Source organism: Epinephelus moara, chromosome 23, assembly GCF_006386435.1.
Source record: "Epinephelus moara isolate mb chromosome 23, YSFRI_EMoa_1.0, whole genome shotgun sequence".
NCBI lineage: Eukaryota > Metazoa > Chordata > Actinopteri > Perciformes > Serranidae > Epinephelus > Epinephelus moara.
In genome coordinates, this window is record NC_065528.1 from 29394963 (window position 1) to 29415123 (window position 20161).

At 43.2% G+C, this 20161-nt stretch overlaps 1 protein-coding gene across 1 annotated transcript in view; it reads right to left on the minus strand.

Annotated features, from left to right (window-relative positions):
- The window catches only part of itih5 (inter-alpha-trypsin inhibitor heavy chain 5), a 25355-nt gene that overhangs the window by 2829 nt on the left and 2365 nt on the right, over positions 1-20161 (minus strand). Inside the window, exons 4-13 of the mRNA XM_050036282.1 lie at positions 18519-18620; positions 15824-16104; positions 15269-15438; positions 14811-14927; positions 10975-11146; positions 10455-10764; positions 5965-6647; positions 5517-5567; positions 2765-2881; positions 2289-2666 (exon numbers count right to left, since the gene is read on the minus strand). Coding sequence (XP_049892239.1) covers positions 2289-2666; positions 2765-2881; positions 5517-5567; positions 5965-6647; positions 10455-10764; positions 10975-11146; positions 14811-14927; positions 15269-15438; positions 15824-16104; positions 18519-18620 — 2381 coding nt within the window. The remainder of the gene's footprint in view (positions 1-2288; positions 2667-2764; positions 2882-5516; positions 5568-5964; positions 6648-10454; positions 10765-10974; positions 11147-14810; positions 14928-15268; positions 15439-15823; positions 16105-18518; positions 18621-20161) is intronic.

Here is a 20161-nt window from a genome sequence, read left to right on the forward strand (position 1 = left end):
TGTGTGTGTGTATATATATATATATATATATATATATATATATATGTGTGTGTGTGTATATATATATATATATACCATCAATTAATACCTTAACATGTTTATGATCAATACTGTTAACCTCTTCCCACTGCTGCACATCACTTTCCTACCCTCCCTGTCTTGTTATATTCTCGCGTGTGCCCCACAGGATGTTCACAGATACATAACACTCCTTCACACATGCACTCAAACACAACTGCAATCGTTAAACCAAAACTAATAGAAATCCAGCACAATTTAACACTATAAGCTCTCTGTTTTTGATTCTAAACATATTTGTAGCCAACACAGCTGCCTGACAAAATTTTGGTAGTAGTACATCTTTAAAAACTTTACTTTTTAACAACGCCGTGCTTAACAGCGTCGGTGGCTTAGTGGATAGAGCAGGTGCCCCACATACAAGGCTGTTGCCGCAGCGGCCCGGGTTCAACTCCAGCCTGTGGCCCTTTGCTGCATGTCACTCCCTCTCTCTCTCCCCCTTCACACTTCACTGTCCTATCAATTAAAGGCAAAATGCTCCAAAAAATATCTTTAAAAACAAAAAAAAACACTTGGTTATGGTCAGGAAAAGATTATGTTTTGGCTTAAAATAACCGGTGTTGGGGGGCACAGTAGCTGCTGGAAAAGTAGCCATCTCTAGGTAATCCCGTCTTGTGGCACTATCCCAGCAAGTTGCTAAAAAACACCCGCATTTGGGGCTAAAAAGCTGCAGGAAAAACTGCAATGGGTCCCTCCAAAGCACCCACGTTTTGCGGGCTAAAAAAGCTACAGGAAAAGAAAGTGCCAGGGAGCTTAAAAGTGGCAGGAAAAACAGCTACAGATCCCTAAAAACATCCACGTTTAGGGGCCAAAAAGCCGCAGGAAAAACAGCTACAGATCCCTAAACAAATCTACGTTTAGGGGCCAAAAAGCTGCAGGAAAAACAGCTACAGATCCCTAAATACATCCAAATTGAGGGGCCAAAAAGCCGCAGGAAAAACAGCTACAGATCCCTAAAAACACCCAAATTGAGGGGCCAAAAAGCCGCAGGAAAAACAGCTACAGATCCCTAAAAACATCCACGTTTAGGGGCCAAAAAGCCGCAGGAAAAACAGCTACAAATCCCTAAAAACATCCATGTTTAGGGTTCCAAAAAGCCGCAGGAAAAACAGCTACAGATCCCTAAAAACATCCATGTTTAGGGGCCAAAAAGCCGCAGGAAAAACAGTTACAGATCCCTAAAAACACCCACATTTAGGGGCCAAAAAGACGCAGGAAAAACAGCTACAGATCCCTAAAAACATCCACGTTTAGGGGCCAAAAAGCTGCAGGAAAAACAGCTACAGATCCCTAAAAACATCCACGTTTAGGGGCCAAAAAGCTGCAGGAAAAACAGCTACAGATCCCTAAACAAATCTACGTTTAGGGGCTAAAAAGCTGCAGGAAAAACAGCTACAGATCCCTAAATACATCCACATTAGGGGCCAAAAAGACGCAGGAAAAACAGCAACAGATCCCTAAAAACACCCACGTTTAGGGGCCAAAAAGCCTCAGGAAAAAAAGCTACAGATCCCTAAAAACACCCACATTTAGGGGCCAAAAAGACGTAGGAAAAACAGCTACAGATCCCTAAAAACACCCACGTTTAGGGGCCAAAAAGCCTCAGGAAAAAAAGCTACAGATCCCTAAAAACACCCACATTTAGGGGCCAAAAAGACGTAGGAAAAACAGCTACAGATCCCTAGAAACACCCATGTTTAGGAGCCAAAAAGCCGCAGGAAAAACAGCTACAGAACCCTAAAGAAACACTCATGTTTGGGGGCCAAAAAGCCTCAGGGAAAACAGGCAACAGATCCCTAAAAACACCCAAATTGAGGGGCCAAAAAGCCTCAGGAAAAACAGCTACAGATGCCTAAAGAAACGCTCATGTTTGGGGGCTAAAAAGCCTCAGGAAAAACAGCGACATGTCCCCAAAAAACATCCACATTTGGGGCGAAAAAGCCGTGGGGATAAAAAAGAGACAGGTCTCGGAAAACAACACCTCCGTTTGGGAGCTAAAAAGCTGCAAGAAAAAAAAGCAACAGGTCCCTAAAAACAATCATATTTCGGGACTTAAAAATCAGCAGAAAAAAAATGACAGATCCCTAAAAAACACCCACGTTTGGGGGATAAAGAAACAGGACAGGTCCCTAAAAGTTGCAGTATAATGTTTGTTCAGTCTGACACTATCATATTGTGTGATGTAATGTGTATTTTTCGTTAACACGTACCCAGCAGGCCGTGGCAGTTGTGCGACAGCCCCTTGCTGTCACCAATGTAGAACCCCAGATGGTCTCTCTGGTAGGGAGCTGGATTCTTGTACTGATGCAGCAGGATCACAAACATGATGTTTCCTCCGACCGTCACAGTCACATTAGACTTCCCCACAATGGAAACTGACAGAGCGCCGCTGTCCACTGCAACTGTGGAGTGACAGGGCAGCACCATCCTGTCCCGCCCATCCAGGATGACTTTCTTAGGCGTCACCTCGATGTAGGCGCGTTTGGGACGATCCACCACGATGGTGATGGTGCTGAAGTAGGTACGCAGCTGCTTGTGGCTGCCTGGCGGAGCTGGGGCGCCGATTAGTTTACCATTCACTGTCAAACCTGCAGACACAAACATAAATGAGCCAGACAGTGTTAGTGATGAAGATCCTAATGTGAATAAGAGTGTTAGTGCCCTTTACTTTTCTAAAGAGTCTTACCAGAGTGCTTGTGGTCAGACACCAGGCGCAGGATGTGTCCAGGCTCACCGTTGATGTTGAAGCACACGGTCAGTTTACTGAGCGGGAACTCCACCACAAAGTGGGGGTCACCATCCGCTGAGGTAGTTTAGAGGTTAAGAGGAAGAAGCAAAATAACGGTACAGTTAAAAACACAGCAACAAGAATCAAGAATATAACAAGTGTGCCTGAAATTAGATTGTGTAAAGTGAAAGGAACCATTTTGAGAGCATTCCCAGAAAATATTGAGACAATGAATGACCGCTGTTTGAAAGTTCACCTGACTTTCTGGGCAAAAAGCCTTTCTCCCGCATGCAGTCAAAGACAGCTTAAATAAAGATTTTTTGGCTCTTACGAACACCACAGGCTTGAAACAATGAGACAGGAATATATTTTACATGTCAATATACATCAATAGCAATAACCTGTTTTTACATTTTTTAAAAAGTGGGTGTCGAGTAATGCCAATCTTACACTGATACATGAAGTGGACGTCACAGTGTGGCCGCTTAATCACAACCATTTCAAAACTGGACAAAATAAACTGTCAATAACATTTAGTTGTATTAAAAAACAAAAACAAAGATATATCATATTTCCTGGTTTTCAGATAGGATCTGAAGGACCAAAAATTGATGTGAAAATAACATCACCATGCAGGTTTTTGGCATCCGACCAGGACTGTTTTTGGCTAGGGACAAAACTTAGCCTTCCGACCAGTGTTTGCACAGACATTTACCAAATTACACAGAAACCGTTTATACACTAATCAGGAAGAAGAAGGAAGTTTTATTTAATACTACGCAGAAAGATGGACATTGCAGGTAATTACAGCTGTCCAGAAAGTGTGTTTTTTAACTTTTTCAACACTGTTAGGTTTTGATAGCATGATAGCAGCCGACTAAGACTCACTGTTTATGTTGTTCAAATATTACTAATATATTTTGATTTAGAATTTGACAGTGAAGGCAAAGACAGAAACAAACAAAAAACATTTTTTAATGAAAGGTGTGAAATACAGATATATGTAGAGATATGATGAGATATAAGCAGACTTAGAAAGTCTGGCTGAAGTCCTCTGGCAGAAAGTAATTGTGGTTATCACTGAGTCTTTAATGATGTACCCCCAGGGGTAAAGGGAGATTTGTTCAATAGATCCTGTATCCAGTATTAACAGACAGCCAATTAACAATCTGTCAAGTTGTGGTTATAGTTTCATTTACATACAACTTATAGAAGCCACCAACAACCTGTTAAAGACTAAAACACTCAACCTACAACCAGCACTCATGTCGTCTGACATTACAGTGCATTTGTTCCGTTTGATTATCTTGACTATACTCCCTAAGGGTGATTTGAAAGAGTAAATTTGCACAAAGGACTCTAATATTCTCAACCACATTTAGATAACCAACATCTGGCCATTATGTAGAGAGATCAAATCCACAAAAATATATAGAATTCAGTAGTTAAATGAATAAACTAGAGTGCAGACCTCCGCTAAGTAGGTGATATTCCCTCCCCCTCTGTATCAGATTTTGCAGCCTGCATCACAGTTAGGTTATTTGCATCACTATCATTATTAGGTTATATATGCCTTCACCATGGAGACACTGTGGTGTATTTATTTCGTTTTTGATTTTGTACTAACACAGAATATAATATGTTTTTTTTTATATTTTTCACTTTCTTTTTTTCCAACACAGAACATTAATTTCAACTTTAGAATTACAACAATATTTAGCAAGTAGAGCAAGACGTGTTGTTTGGCCACCACTTTATTTATTATTTTATCCACTTTGCTTCAACTGATCACCACCAAAATGTTATCATCTGTTCCTTGTCCCATTATCCACCTTTCCTGAAAATTTCATCAATATCCGTTCATAACTTTTTGAGTTATTTTGCAGACAATCAAACAGACCAACGCCGGCGGAGGTAATGAAATGTGAAATTTTGTGGCTGTCTCGTCAAAAATAATTTAATGTGGAGCTCTGCTGGTAAAATTAGGACCTGTGATGTCAGTATTCCTAAAAGTCTGCTTACAGCTCTGCTCTATAGTACAGCTAAAATATACAATTTTACGTGTCATGGTAAATAAAACTTTAAATCTCGAGCTGCAATTTTTGACACCTCTGTGAAACCTTCACCTAAAGGCGACGGCTGCTCAGCCTTTAATTAGGCGACATTTCTGAGTTCTTGTGTTGATCTGTAAGAAGAGTCTCAGATTTGATTTTATGAGATAGTTTATATGTTCAGCTGAAGTCTCCTCAGGCCTGTGAGAACCCTCTCAGATGAATAGAGAGCAGCAGTAATGATGGGGTCATTAGCCCTCACTAACTGCCTCTGATGGGGTCCCTCTCTTTACTGTACCACATGCACAAACATCCACATCTCATCCCTTAACTCTCCGACCGCAGTGTGTGCGCTTGCGAACACGCACTTGCATGTTTAAAGTGCCACGTAGTGCTTGTGTTGGTATTTCAATTAGACCCTGTGTGCTCTTTCCTCTTCTCAGGTCATGTTCAGAGACATCCCTGAACCCCTTGCTGTCTGTGTGATCACTGCCGACTGTCTCACGCACATCCAAATTACAGGCCGCCCACGCAGAGAGTGTAGAGACAGAGAGAGTCTACTGTACGGTCCCCCTCTTCTCTCTTTCAAGTCTGCTTTTTGGAGACTTGTAACTGCTGCATATGTGCAAATGTACATGAGAAAGAGTATGTGGAATCACCTGATGTTTTGGAGAAGGTGATGGATTTCTTGGCGGGTCGTCTCTCTTTACCTGCAAGGAAGAGAATATTTATATAAAGCAGTGAGTCAGAGGGCTGCCATTGTTTAATGCTTCCTCTTATGACTAACATAAACTGTTGGTGGTCAGTTGTTAGTGGAACACAACGTGAGAAGACAGAGAAAAGCTATATAGTTATATGGCGTGCACATCCTCTCAGAGGAATACTCCACCCAAAATGAGGTCTGAAACACGGCTCAGAAGAGTTTATAGTTTGCACCTTTTGCAGAGGACAATAGCTGGAGTTAGCTTTCTTCCACAGAGGTTACACTTTTTTTAAACCGGAGTAGCCTAAGTTTAAATCCAACTGCAGACAATCAGTTTTTGTCCTTGTGTATTTGTCACTTGCCAGACTGTCCTTTACAACTAAAACTAGGATAGATGACCTCACCTATGTTGTTGCTCAGAGATGAACTCTGGCTGCCTGGCTTCCTGTTGGGTTTCTGTGGCTTTCCGTCCTCTGCGTCTTCTGGCAGCTCATTGGCAGTTGAGCCAGTATCACCAGCTGCTGGGGGGATGGTGGGCGCCGGAGCCATGGTGCCATCAGCTAAGACCTCAGGCTTCTCCACCACCAGGTTGGTGAGTGGAGTGAGGAAGTGGTAAGTCAGAGACAGATTTGTGGCCTGCTGGATGTGGCCCTCCCTCTCCTTGCTGGTTTGGCTGCGTAGCCGCGACCGTAGCCCGTCCTTGACGCTCAGGAAACCCCACACGCGTTCCACAAATTCCTCTGCTATAGAGCCCAAAGCAACTCCTAATTCTTGTGCAATCGCTGACCCTGGAGGTTTAGCTCCGGCTGCCATTGCTGCTGTGGCTGCTTTCACGTTCTTCTCAGTCTCTATCTGTCGGTGCCGCAGGGGGACATCAGTCTCCAGGACGATGCTCCTGTCATTGTTGCTGGCTGTAACCTGGACGTGGAGGGATTCTGCGCTGTTGTTGGTCAGCTTGCCGGCGATGACGATCTCAGAGCCATTGAAGTAGTTGGTGAACAGATGCTGAGTTACGTACTGGACAGAGTCCTCGGTGTAGTTGATCCTTATGTCGGACAGCAGAGGAGTTCCTATCTCATCGTAGAACCTGGAAAGGAACAAGGAGACATTTAAGATTACAGCTAAATGGTTGACAAATGAAAAGTAGCAGCCAGTTGACCTGAGCAAGTCAGCCATCAAAGTATTTCACTGTTATATCTTAAAAGGGACCTATTATGCTTTTCGTTATTTTTTAAGTTTCAAATGATGAGGTAAATGTATGTAAAAGTAATCCATTCTGAATACTCCGTTTCCAACTGTTTCTACTTTCGAGACAAGCTGACATCAGCTCTAAACACATTTCTTTATGTGCTCATCTGCCCCAGGTGCTACCACAAGTGTTTGCATTACATAGTCTACACTGCTACATGTAGCTACATGCTAACGTCGGGGAAACATACTGTAATCTTGGTTGCAATTGTTGGTAACGTCCCCCCTATTTTTGGATCATACTCCAGCTGGAACAACAAACTTTTTGGTGCACTGCTACATGTAGCTACATGCTAACCTTTGGGAAACCTGTAATCTTGGTTGCTGATGTTCTTAATTTCTCCTCGATTTCAAATTATACTCCTGCTCTAACATCTTCAGTGGTGTTCAAAAGATTTTATTGGTGACTTTTCACATTAGAAATTGATGCTATACTCCGTTAGAGTCATTTCCTGGCTGCAGCGAGTTTTTGAACATTGCAACATGTAAATATGTTCTAGGAGAAACCCCAAATATAAGTATGAACCTGAAAATAAGCTTAATAGGTGCCCCTTAAATCTTTTTCCCTAAACACCAAAATAGGTTGTTTGTTTTTTCCCTTTAGAACAACCTGTGTTAGTAGTCCCAAGTGCTAAGAGGCTTCTCCAGTTCAGTTCAGTTCAGAGCTGAAGAAGCCTCTTAGATGAGAGGTAAAACGTGTTCAAGAAACTCAAGCAAGTCAAGTTGCCTACGATACAGCACTCTGGATTACCATGACCTGGATGAGTGAGAATCTTCAACAGTATGTGAGTATTATCTGTTGTGGTGTCCCTTTTAGTAGGCCAACATAAGTTGTCAGTATCTCCCAAAATTACCTATTGACCCCTTTACAAAAACAATTCAGCTGAGCATTTTCTGGCATCCGTATGGTTATGGTTTGGTTGAGTTATGGACACTAAAACGTCTTGGTTAAGGTTAGATAAAAGTTGTGGTCATGGCTCAAAGAAACCAACATTCCTCCTTGGTAGGAGACAAATTCAAACCACTGTCTCCACCTCAAAGTCTGACATTTTTTTATACAGGTTGTCAGCATTACAGCAACTATGCGCTACCTCCACCTTCACCTCTTAGGGCCACGACACACCAAACCAACATCAAAGAACTACTGGCAACGATGGTTGAGTGTTGCGTCGCCCCAATTTACCTGTGTCTTGATCAAAGAGCCTTGCCCATCACAGTGATTTCTCTCTAGTGGCAACGAAGGCTGACTGTTGCATCATCCCACATTGGCCCATTTTGCCCCACGTTGCCCCACATTGCCCCACATCACCCCACCATGCCCCACAGTGCCCCATAGTGCCCCATATTGCCCCACATCGCCCCACCATGCCCCACAGTGCCCCATTTTGNCATTGCCCCACATCGGCCCACATCACCCCACCACGCCCCACAGTGCCCCATATTGCCCCACATCACCCCACCACGCCCCACATCGCCCCACATCACCCCACAGTGCCCCATATTGCCTGTGATTTGACCAAGAGCCTTGCCAATCACAGTGATTTCTAATACACCGATTCAACATGCTGAATCAGCCAAAAACAGACAACAAGGGCCAACTAGTGCCAATGGTACAAGACATACCTCAAAAACTAGGGTGACAGATGCTCACCGACGACCTGAGGGCCCTTATTATTGTTCACACACCCACATAAGGATGCTTGTCAGGAAAATTTACACATGAATTATTTTAAATGTTTTAACAGACGACCAATGGTGTTGCTTTTTAGGCGAGGACAGTGTCCACTAATTTTACTGTTTGACTCACAAGCAGTGAGTTGGGGAAGCTAATTAATTCTACCATGATAACTCTCAAAAGTTGTATCATCCTGCCTCAAAGGATTGACTGTAAATTGCTGTAAACTTGCCCTGGACCTTCAGATTATACTTTGCCTCTGCAACGGTGTCCTGTAGCAACACCAACACAGATTGTTGCCTTTTTTCGGAGGCAGCTCTAAATGCTGATGTCTCTGTAAATATTGCTTGTGCGGTATCAAAAATGTTGTCAGCCTTGTTGCTTATTTTTAAGCAACAAGGCTGATAATCAGTCATCAGTCAGTCACACGTTCAGTGCCTTTGCTCGAGGGCACATCAGCGGATGTTTATGAGGCAGAAAAAGAAACATGTTATTACAGATTCCATCAAAAGTCTTGTTTATTCAAACGAGCCACCTTCCGGCTATAAACCTGCTTGTCTAACATCTCAAAGCTGCTTCCACCCCACTTCAGAGTTTGTGCACACATTCATCAAAGAGTGTGTGTAATGCCAAGGTTGTGTGAGTGTGTGTGTGTCTAAGTCCTCTTGCCTGTCCTTGTTGTCACGGCGCAGTAAACCTCCTTACCTCTTAACCAGCGTGTTTGTTCAAGCAGCACGAGGGCTATTATCTGCGGAGTCTATCTGTTAACCCCACATACATACTCAGATGCAAGTTTCACAACACACACACATTCCTGCTCGACTGAACAAACACCTTGTGTGTCCGAGTGCGGAAGAGGGAGAGGGAGAGGAGGGTTGTGTGTAAAGGATGGGGGTAAAGAAAATGACTGAGAGAGAAAGAGGGTGGCTGTTGTAGTCTGCGGCTGTTGAAGTTGATTAAAGAGGTCTGTTGTCAGCACCGTCACATTTGCGGTCTTCGTTCTCTCGTAGCTTGATGAGAGATGGAGGGACGTGTCGGAGGAGCAATGGGGAGGGATTAAGGAGAGCTAATTGCTTAATAAGAGACTGATTATACACATGTGGAGGGGAAATTTAACAGTAATTACTTATTTAAAGTTACAATCGATGTCCTCTCGTAAATGTCTTTCTCGTTTGAAACACCCAATGTGTAGTAGGTGTTTTATGGTAAAAATCTTGTTGGATAAATGCCGGCCTTACACTAAAGCCCCGTTTCACACCAGTCTTACAACACTTTTACTCCAGGAGACTTTAAAATTAGTTTCAGACTACATTTTCAAGCCAATTTTAGCCCACTTGACTCCAGTACCTAGCCAGGTATAAGCTAGTCCAGCCCCAATTTTAGGGCGTTTGCTCTGGTCTGAACCCAAAATGAGTTGGAAAACTTGATCTGTTTTCCTGTTGGTTTGGTTTCTTTTCACAGCAATAAAATTCAAGCAGAAAGTTGACGGTTGGGTTGGATTGACCATTCCAAAATTCATTTGTGATTAGGCCAATACCACTTTCTTAAAAGGGTTTTCCAATTCGGTTGTTTTGGTCTGAACTCAAATACGATTGCTGTGTTCAGATCGGCCCAAATGAATCACACCAAAGGGGAAAATGAACACAAGACCACTTTCAGACCACATTGTTAAGCCAGTCTTAGGCCAGTCTCTCCCCTGTTTTAGATCTAACAAGTGAAGACCAGTTTCAGATCTTTTATGAACCAGTTTCAGATATAAAAAGTTAGCACCAAGGGAGTATCTAGAGTGTAGGTCATCTAGAGGCTGGGATTATGAGCAGTCCCCATATTAGTCCCATTTCTTACAAATCCAAGATGGCTTCCATGTTGGCATCAGGCTTACTTTTCAAAAACACATAGGTATGTAAAACTCACAAGATGGCCTGTGATGGAAGAAATATTCCACCAACATGCAGATAGGATCACTCTTACCCCTTGAGCATAGCGCTGGCGTCGGCCTCCTCGTGGATGCGCCTCATCATCCCACAGTTTTCCAGAGCCATGCGCTCCAGCAGCCGGTAATCCACGTCATTCCCAATCCCAATGGTGAAGATGCAGAACTTCTCCTGCACGGCTGAGCGAGTGTTCCCCAGGATCGCAATGGACTGCATCTCTCCGACAGTGGGCCGTCCGTCCGTCAGGAAAATAATGAGGGAGACGCTGTTTGGGCTGGCGTCAGGGCTGGAGAGGTATTCACGAAGCAGAGAGGAGCCGGTCTGGATGGCGCCATCGATATTGGTGCCTGCAGTGAGGAGACATCATTGCTTGGGAAAATGTCGTGGATTGGAAATAAGTCGACTTCCCACGCATACATGTTGAAAAAAAGTCAATTCAATTTCAATTCTTATCAACAACCCTTGATAATGCATTGATCCACAAAACGGAATCATGTTTATCTGTCAAAACATAGGAACTGTGAAGAAGGTAAGCCATAAGGGTAATAATGTCTTACCTCCAGTCGGCACCAGCATGTAAATAAACTTCTTGGCGTCTCTGATGGTGAGGGGGTTCACCTTTACGAGACGATTCGGCTGCCAAACTTTGATTCTATTGGAGAAGCTGACGAAGTTAAAGCGATCCTCTGGTCGCAGATCCTTCAGGATGGTGAACAGAGCTTCTTTAGTCTGAGAAAGAAAAAGAGATCATTTAATCTTGCGTCAGACTCACGTAGAAAACAAGGCTAGTGTTTTTGGACATCATGTTCCTCAAACTATATATTGAATTTCTTGCAAACGGAGTCGTCCACTAATTAGACAATCGCCGTTTGATCCCTGGTTCCTCCCATCTGTATGTCAAAGTATCTTTGGGCAAGATACTGGATTCTGAATTGCTTCTGATGGCTGTTCCATCATTGTGTGAGTGAAGACTAGAAAAGGGCTATACAAGAGCAGTCCATTTACCATTTACCACTGACAAATCTTAGACCTCTGGCATCAACAGAATGCTGCATACACAACGTGGTCATGGTTTCTGTGGTGTAGCCATGCTTATTGTATTATAGCGCCAAAGCTACAGTGATTGGAAACAAAACACGCATACCATCAATCAAACGCCCAACCCTTTTACCAGCTGTGGTGTTTTTACACAGACTTCATCGATAAATAGAGTCCAGGAGGGTGGTGTCAGTAGCTTTGAAAACTAGAGTCAAAATTTGTTGAAAGAGGCAGAAAGCTAGTTTATCTGAAGAAGAATTTTTACTTGTTTTATATCTGTCCATTGACCTTAAATTTCTTTTGGTAATCTGCCATTAGTCATGCATCTTTCAGTTTTTTCTAATGGGTTTTGAATGGGTCCCATATGCTATTAGGAAAAAGCAAAAACTCCCCAAAAAACCCTTCAACAGGGAAAAAAATGGTAGAAATCTTTGCATTAATTTGATTTTCTCTCTAAAGAAATGTCAGATTTTCATGAAACTTGTTTGATGTATAACAGTACAGTTTGGGCTGTAACCATTAACTCTACTCCACAGACCTAAAGCGTAACTTTGGTATAATTCAACCAGGACCCTAATTTCCCTTGTTTGTCTGTTTGTTTTGTCCCAGTGACTTATGTTAAAATTATTATTTTTAAACACTTAGAACATGCGCGAAATGTCAATTTTCGTCCAATAAAAGCACTTGTTTCTGCCTCTGACAGACACAGATTATTATTTTAAGTGTCTGAAAACATGGAAGGGATCCCTACAGAGATAGACCAGAAACAGCCCTGAAACAACTATCACCAAACCCACCAGACTCCATTTAAATAAAGAACAATTTTATAAGCGTAAAGCACACCTGACTCAAAGTCAACAGACACAAAATAGATCTCACAAAAACCATCTGGATTAATTGTTCCACTGTTCCACCTATACCCAACTCCCGTTTAGGTGAAATAAACCCTTAATTCACCCAGTTAGATGTAAAGGTATGCTGGCTCTATACACTCTAAATTACTGTTTATTTAAATGGAGTCTGGGGGGTTTGGGAATGGTGATTTCAGGGCTGTTTCTGGTCAAACAAAAATGATCTTTCTCTTTAAAAAGGTCTATTGCTGAAAGAGATCTTTCCATAATGTTGTCAGACACTCGTACGAACAATCTGAGCCTGTCAGTGACGAAAACAAACACTTTTCATGGATGGAAATGGATGGAAAAAACCATGCTGCAAGTGGTTACACTGCAGCCTGTGTCTTAGCTGCCAGCTGCAGCCCTCTTGCTCAGTACTGGACCAAGTTAAAAAAAATTGTTCCCATTCGTCACTTCGATATAAAAACATGGGACAATAGGTTCCAGGTTGAAAAATGCCAAACTTATTCTTTAAGGTGTCAAGTGTAAGAAATCAGTAAAATCTAAAATCTGATAATTACTCAGAATTCGTATTTCTTGACCTTCTTCTAGTTTGCTTTGAATGGTCCATATAGGAAAATAGAGAAGTAAAAGTATGTAGACTTCTTCCTACTTTTGTGTTCTGGAGCTTCACATTGTCAGAATCTCTGCACCCTCGAGCGTGGGTGTGATATATAATTTGACGCTGGGGGGTTAATAGTTGTCTATATGGGCTGTATACAACAGGGTCAGAACCACAGACTGACCCACACTGAAACCCTCTATTGTGGAGCCACATCAAAACACACTTGTTGTTCTGTTCCTGCGGCCCGCTGGGGGCTGGCAATGGGTGGGGGGACGGATCAAGGGGTCGAGGGTGCTGTTGTCTACAAAGTTCCATTACCCCATAGACAGTGACCTTCCTCCCTCACAGCACGGCCTTGTGCTGTATGTTTCCACTTTTCCTTCTCACTGAAAATCTGTTTTTTCTCTCGTCTCCTCTGTTGCTGTGGTCACGGCAGCTGCAGAGATCAGCTCCGCGTCTGGCTGAGGGGATTACCGTGCTATTGCAGATGGAGGAAAAGGTCTGATATTGATATTCCAGTGTGGGAGGGAGGAGGTGGGGTGTCAGGTTCCTGATCCAATTCAGGCATTGAAATTTTGTTATTAAAGCAGGGTGAATTTCTTTGCATGGGAAGCAACAATTTCCTGTGACACAAAAAAGAAGTCCATATCTGGTACTTCTGGTCCAGGGTGGAAATGGCCCAAATTCAATTCTGGAGTCAGGTATGAGCTCTCGCAGAAAGCTTCCCACAAGGAGCAGATCAAGAGGAAGTGATAAAAAATTGAAAGGCCCGCAGATGTGGTTTTTCATCTCAATGGAGTTTGATGAAATAATCTTAACTCAACATCCAACTATCATATTTTTCCGACACATTCTCACTCCGACCTCATCACATATCGACGTTTGGTCAAGGACTTTCCATGTTCAGATTCGACGTCCAAGGTACCCTGGGTGCGTTGGTTGTTGACGTTCTGGGACACCATGTCAAGTTCTGCCTGTGACATGCATTGTCTTCTTTCATACACTTCTGTTTTCACAGGAAATTTAACATTTACATACACGGTCAGTCTCTTTCAAAAAAAAAAGGCACTACAGTACGTTGGTACAACCCTACAAATTTTTTTCCTTCAACAACAAACGCACATGGTTACGCTTTGCCTACACACACATGTGGTTGGGTTTAAGCAACAAAAGTTTGTGGTTGGGTTTAAGTAAAGAGAACAGGGTTTGGCTTTACAATCACATGGGAAGCAAACACTGGCCTCCCTGAAGGGCAGTGGTTGTTGGACCCATCCACGACCTCTCCCAGCCACCCTACCCGGACTCTCTGTGCCTTAACTTTAGTTAGGCGTTTCCCCCTGCCGTTAAACAATAATGGCAACCAGCTGCGTATCATGCTGACGTTACAGGATGGCCATTTTCATTGGTGTCTGACACCAGAAGTCACTGACCAAGCGCCAGTTTTCGAAGACTCGAGACCAGGTTGATTTTTCAAGAAACTATAACCCTATACCATGATCTTTGTCAGCAGATGGAATTTACCAGAAACCCACCCTCTGATGAAGACTGCAAGATGCAGTCGAGAGCCCTGGGAAAACCCAGTAAGTGGACCTTTGTTAAGGGTGAACTTTCATGTTCACTCATGACAAAGGTCCACAGGGAGAACATGCAAACTTCACACAGAAGGGTATGGGTTCAAACCCCCCACCCTTAGGGGAACCCCCTTGCTGTGAGGCGACAATGTCAACCATTGCACAGGGATATTTAGTGAGTGGGCTTAAACATGCAAAAATAACACGTTTAACAGTAAAATCCCAAACTGTCTCTTAAGTAGTTGAATTTAAAATACTCTGCTGCACCCAACAGGTCATTGAGGTAAATAAACATTCTTATATATCCACTGAGTGTGCTGCTTTACCTGTCTGATCTTAGTCCCCAACATGGAGGCGCTGGTGTCGATCACAAACACCACATTCTTGGGCACAACTGGCAGGTCTTTGGGGGCGAAGTAGTGGACGAAATGGCCGTTTAAAACCTGGGAAAGAAAATAAGTTTACAGACGTGCAGCAGGTTGTGAGTTGCAGTAGTTGTATGTGTGATCAGCAAACCATAGTTTGGATCTGGAGACAGACAGAAGAGTTTGGCAGCGGAGCGACTGTCATGGCAGGAAACCAGAGAAATGAATCACTAACAGGTGGGTGGATGTGTGTGTGTGTGTGTGTGTGTGTGTGTGTAGTTGGATGGGAAATTTATGTGCACACTTGCAAAATCTGAAAACTAATGCTCTTTCACAGTCTGCTTTTCTTCATCACAACCCTCTTCATCTCTGTTTATTATGTGTTTGCCTGTCCAGAGTCTCGAAGGAGCGCCGTGCACCTGAATGTCTCCGATCCCCATGTCTCTCTGCACGTCGTAGCGGATCACAAAGTCTCCCAGGATGCCGTTGGTGGTGATCTTGGCCTGCTGGACAATGTTGGGGCTGAAGGTGATCCTGCAGACGTTCTTTTCAATTTTGAGCACAGTGGTGACAGGCGGCTCGGGCTTGGCTGAGACACAAATACAAGGAAGTGTGTTCGTGTTTTAATTGGCACAAGATCAAAAGCCTGAAACAAGTAAAGTGTCCGTGACATAAAAGGGTGGATCTAAAAATGCTCTCTGCGCCCTTTGTTGTTGGTTATATGTAGGGCTATTAAGAGGGTGGCACCCTGATTCATCCGGTTTTTAAAGATGTTTGTTTAATTATACGTGTTGCTAAAACAGATTTCAGAAAATATCTGATAAAACCTAAATGATTTCTTTGGCCTGTTTATGTATTTAGAGTAGAAATAAATAAATCAAAAAGAATATTTGAGTAGAAAAAATATCTAAAAATGAAAAAGTGCAAAAATATGTAATGAATTTAACATATGGAATAATAAGGTGTGTGTAAACCTGGTGTCTTGGGTGCATTGGGTCCACTTGCACTGCTGGAAGCAGCGGTGTTCCTGCCGTTGCGGAGTGGCAGCACTTGGAGGTCGGTGACAGGCGAGTGGTCGACGATGGTGACGTCCAGACTGAGGCGGCTGACCAGCTGCAGCGGCCGCAGGCTGGTGACGTGTTCGTAGCGTCCCAGCCTCCGCTGCAGAAGCTCTTCGTAGGTCAGCAGGAAGATGGCCCGGTTGCGACCCGGGATGCTGGCCACCATCTTGAACACCTCCACCTCCGGCTCAGGGCTGGAGGGGAGGAGAGAGGTGGAGTGTGATGGTGTTCAGTGCAGTTAGAGGTGCTTCAACCTTAGTTAAGTATTTCCATTTTCTGCTACTTTATACTTTGACATCAAATTTCAGAGAGAAATTTTGTACTTTTTGAGCAGTAGTTTGCTTTTTTGAGCTTGTTTGAAGGTTAAGTTGTGAACTTGAAACTTCAAATATACACTATGACATTTCTAACAATTGAACACACACCGAAAAATGTCAGAATCAAAAGTTACTTTGCTTTGTAACTCCCTGTAGTAATTTAATGTTTAGACGAATGGTCCTGTAATATGAATTCATATATTGAATTTAATGACAGTTTTGGTCAGATTTCCTGTCTAGTCACCAGAACAATGGTGGCATTGTACATCGCTGCATATAACGGAAATGTTACATTTGTATAGAGCAGAAACCTTGAAACTCAACATTTCTAACAATACTGTGGTGACGCAGGTACAAAAACAACTCGGTTATAGTTAGGAAAAGTTCATGTTTTGGCTTAAAATACCCACGATCTGTAGCGTAAATGCTGCTGGAAATGCAGCAGTGGGCCACTAAAAAACACCCATATTTGGTGGCCGTTGGAAATGCAGTGACAGATCACAAAAGCCCGGTTCAGACCAAAGATTTACAAGTCGAAACCGTTTTAGAATGTTGCAGAGGAAAGTTGCAGCAGTGTGAACTGGCCGGTCTGAGTTCGACTCAAGCGTGCTGATGGTGTCACCTGACACTCAGCTGGTCAGATCGCAGGTGGCTGGTTTTAAAGCACATCACCTGTTTCAACAGCCAATCAGCTTGTAGTGAAGTCTGCTGGTCAAGTCAAAATAACCGCAGACAGTGTGCTTGCTTACTTTGCTTGCAGGTGCTCTGTCCCTGCTCAGCCCTCTGTTTCCGTCCTTACTGTGTGCTGGTGTCAGATGGTAGGTCGCTGCTGCCTGCTGTATGTGTGTGCATTGACTGATGAATTGGCGCTGGCTGTTTATTTTTTTTTTTTAAAGATTATTTTTTGGGCCTTTTGCCTTTAATTGACAGGAAATGGGGAGAGAGAGAGAGGGGGATGACATGCAGCAAAGCGTTGCAAGCCGGAACCGAACCTGCGACCGCTGCAGCGAAGCATCGCCTCTGTACATGGGGCGCTGGCAATATCCACTACGCTACCGATGCCCCGGCGCTGGCTATTTATATTATTGTGCCATAGTTATTATGAATACAGTCCATCTGATGCTTGTTCTGTTTTTCTCCTTTTCATGCGCCGAATACAGCCGATGGGCTCCGAGAATGTATCTATGGTTTGAAGAAATGTACAATGCCAACGTTTTCTTCTGGCAACCATGCTGTAGATTTCACACAAGCTAAATGGAATTGTGAATTTACTTGTTGCTGCTATCTTGCTTTAGCTGTTTACGTACCTCATTTTCCAAAAAAGTGTATCGTTTATACGGTCAGACATGAATTCAGTAAAAGTACCTCCATGTGTTTCTCTCTCTCAGCACGGAGGTCAGTGAAAACATATTTAAAACTGAAGGCGCTGAAACCCGTTTTGAATCCTGTTGTAGTCATCCAGTGTTAGTTTGCCGTGAATTATCAGCTACAGAGTCACTTCTAAGACGACCGCTTGGTGGTGCCACCAGCTGGAATGTTCAGATTCTCCACATGGTGACTTTAACATTAGAAATTGAAACACAGAGGAGTTGTCTTTGCTGTGTTTAGTCAAGATGTACCTTGATTTAATCCACGTAAATAGTTTATTTAAGGAGCTTTTTTTATGTAACTTTTTTTTCTTGTGTTATTGATTTTTATCCATCACTGTCCCTCAGTAAGATTTTGAATATTGATTTTACTCATTAACATGTGTGAAATGAAAAGAGCAGCAGCTGTAAACAGAAAAACATTAAAAACAGACGACAGAAGAAGAAACAAATATGAAAACAGGAGGAGTAGAGACGAGGTGGAGCTGTGAACTCAACAGTCCAAGTGGTGATATCATGAATATGAAGTGCTGCCTCTGTCTAATCTTCCACTTCACTCTTCTTCCTCTGTCTGCTCCGTCTTTTTACAGCGGAGTCACTGAATCACCAAATCACATTTAATAAAATGTCACTTTTTCATATGACAGCTGGAAACGTGATGTCACTCCTTCCATATGTCACGTCTCCTGGGTCGCAGATTTATACGACAGTCGTCTCGTCTCTGGAGGAATGATCTTATTTCAGACTCTCACACACACACACAGGACACACACTCACTCTCTGTGGCCGTCTAGTTGGGATATTATCAATCTGTGTTTGCAAAATAGGAACATTAGAGGGAGCGGGTGCTGCTGTGTAATTAGGAGGAGACGCCAGACCATAGGAGTGGCCACACACACACACACACACTCTCAGGTTTCTTACCTTGCATCACCTGACTCTTTGTTCTTGGCTCTGCCGTTCTCCTGCTTGACCCTCTTTGCCTTAGGCCTGACCTCGCTCTGGTAGACACGCCCTCCTATGATCCTGGTTCACGGGGGTCAAAGGTCGAGGATTAGAGTGGCGCTCATATTCAGGAGTTCCTATTGTCACATTTCAGCTGGGCGTTCTCTCACAAAAACACTGAATCTGTGCGGTTAAATCCTGTTGTTACCTGTTTATGGGTGAACTCTGGTCACCGTGTGTGTTTTTACAGCAGTATTAAAGTTTTAACCCCGTCTTGTCTCTTTGCTAACGTCTCCATAGCAACCCTGTAAATCCCTCCAGATGGACAGGACAATGCTGTTGCTGTAGTTCTAAGTGGTAGCTTTGGTGCGTCATCTTCTGCTGATAAAATATATGGTTTACAAATGGCTTCCAAAATGTTTTCTGGCATTTTTAATATTATCTCTGCTCTCCATTTTAATAAGTTACTCTGTAGTGACTTTCCACGACGACGTGCAAGGTACCCTGGGTGTGTTGGTTGTTGACGTTCTGGGACACTGTGTCAAGTTCTGCCTGTTACATGCATTGTCTTCATTCAGAATACATAATCAAATTTAACGTTTACATACAGTCTCTTTCAAAATAAAAGCACTACATCTGTACAACACCGTGAATTGATGCTTTTTTTCCCCTTCAGCAACAAACAAACGTGGTTAGGTTTAGGATAAAAGAACAGGGTTTGGCTTTAGCATCGTACGGGACACAAACACCGCTCTCTTGGGTGAAAGTCAGTGTTTGTTGGACCCATCCACCACACCTCCTGCTTGCCCCCCTCAACTTTCGTCCTTGTCCCGCTGCATTTCCCCCTGATGCTGCCGGGTGCTGTTAAACTATAACACCAACCAGCTGCGTATCATGCCGACATTAAATGACGACTTTCTTTTGTTGTTTTCTGACGTCACAAGTCACTGTCCGAGCGCTAGATTTTAACGACTTCGGAGTGAGACTGGGCTCATGTAACAAGTGTAAACTGACATACTGTCCCTGAACATCCAAAACCGATGCTGGAGGGATACCTGGAGCATCATAATTGTGCCTTTGCAGTGAGCTCGGTCTCATCCCGAAGTCGTTGAAATCTGGTGCTTGGGCAGTGACTTGAGGTGTCAGAAACCAACAGAAAAAAAAAAAGGTTAACGTCGGCATGATTCGCGGCCGGTTGCTGTTTTAGTTTAACGGAGCTTTGAGTTTGAACGATGCTGCGTTTTAGCCAATCACAAGGGAGGGGGCGTGGCCGAGACGTGCAGGTGTCCCCAGGAATTGTGTACCTACAGAAACAGCAAGCTCCTTGTCCATAGTGACCGTCTCGTCAACGTGAAAAAAAATATTTTTTCCAGCGGATGTCTTAGTTACAACATGATTGAGCTAACTGGAGTAGTTTCATGTCGTATCCGACAATGGGAGGCTTTTAACAGATGACGTCCTGATGTTAGCTTTGCTAACTGTCCCTGTCAGCTGCAGCCACTGATGCTTTCTAGACATCGTGATTTCCCATAACTGAATAAATACCACACATAGCAACACAAAACTGTTTTGCTAGCTCAAACATGTTGTAACTAAGATATCCACTGGAAAAAATATTTTAT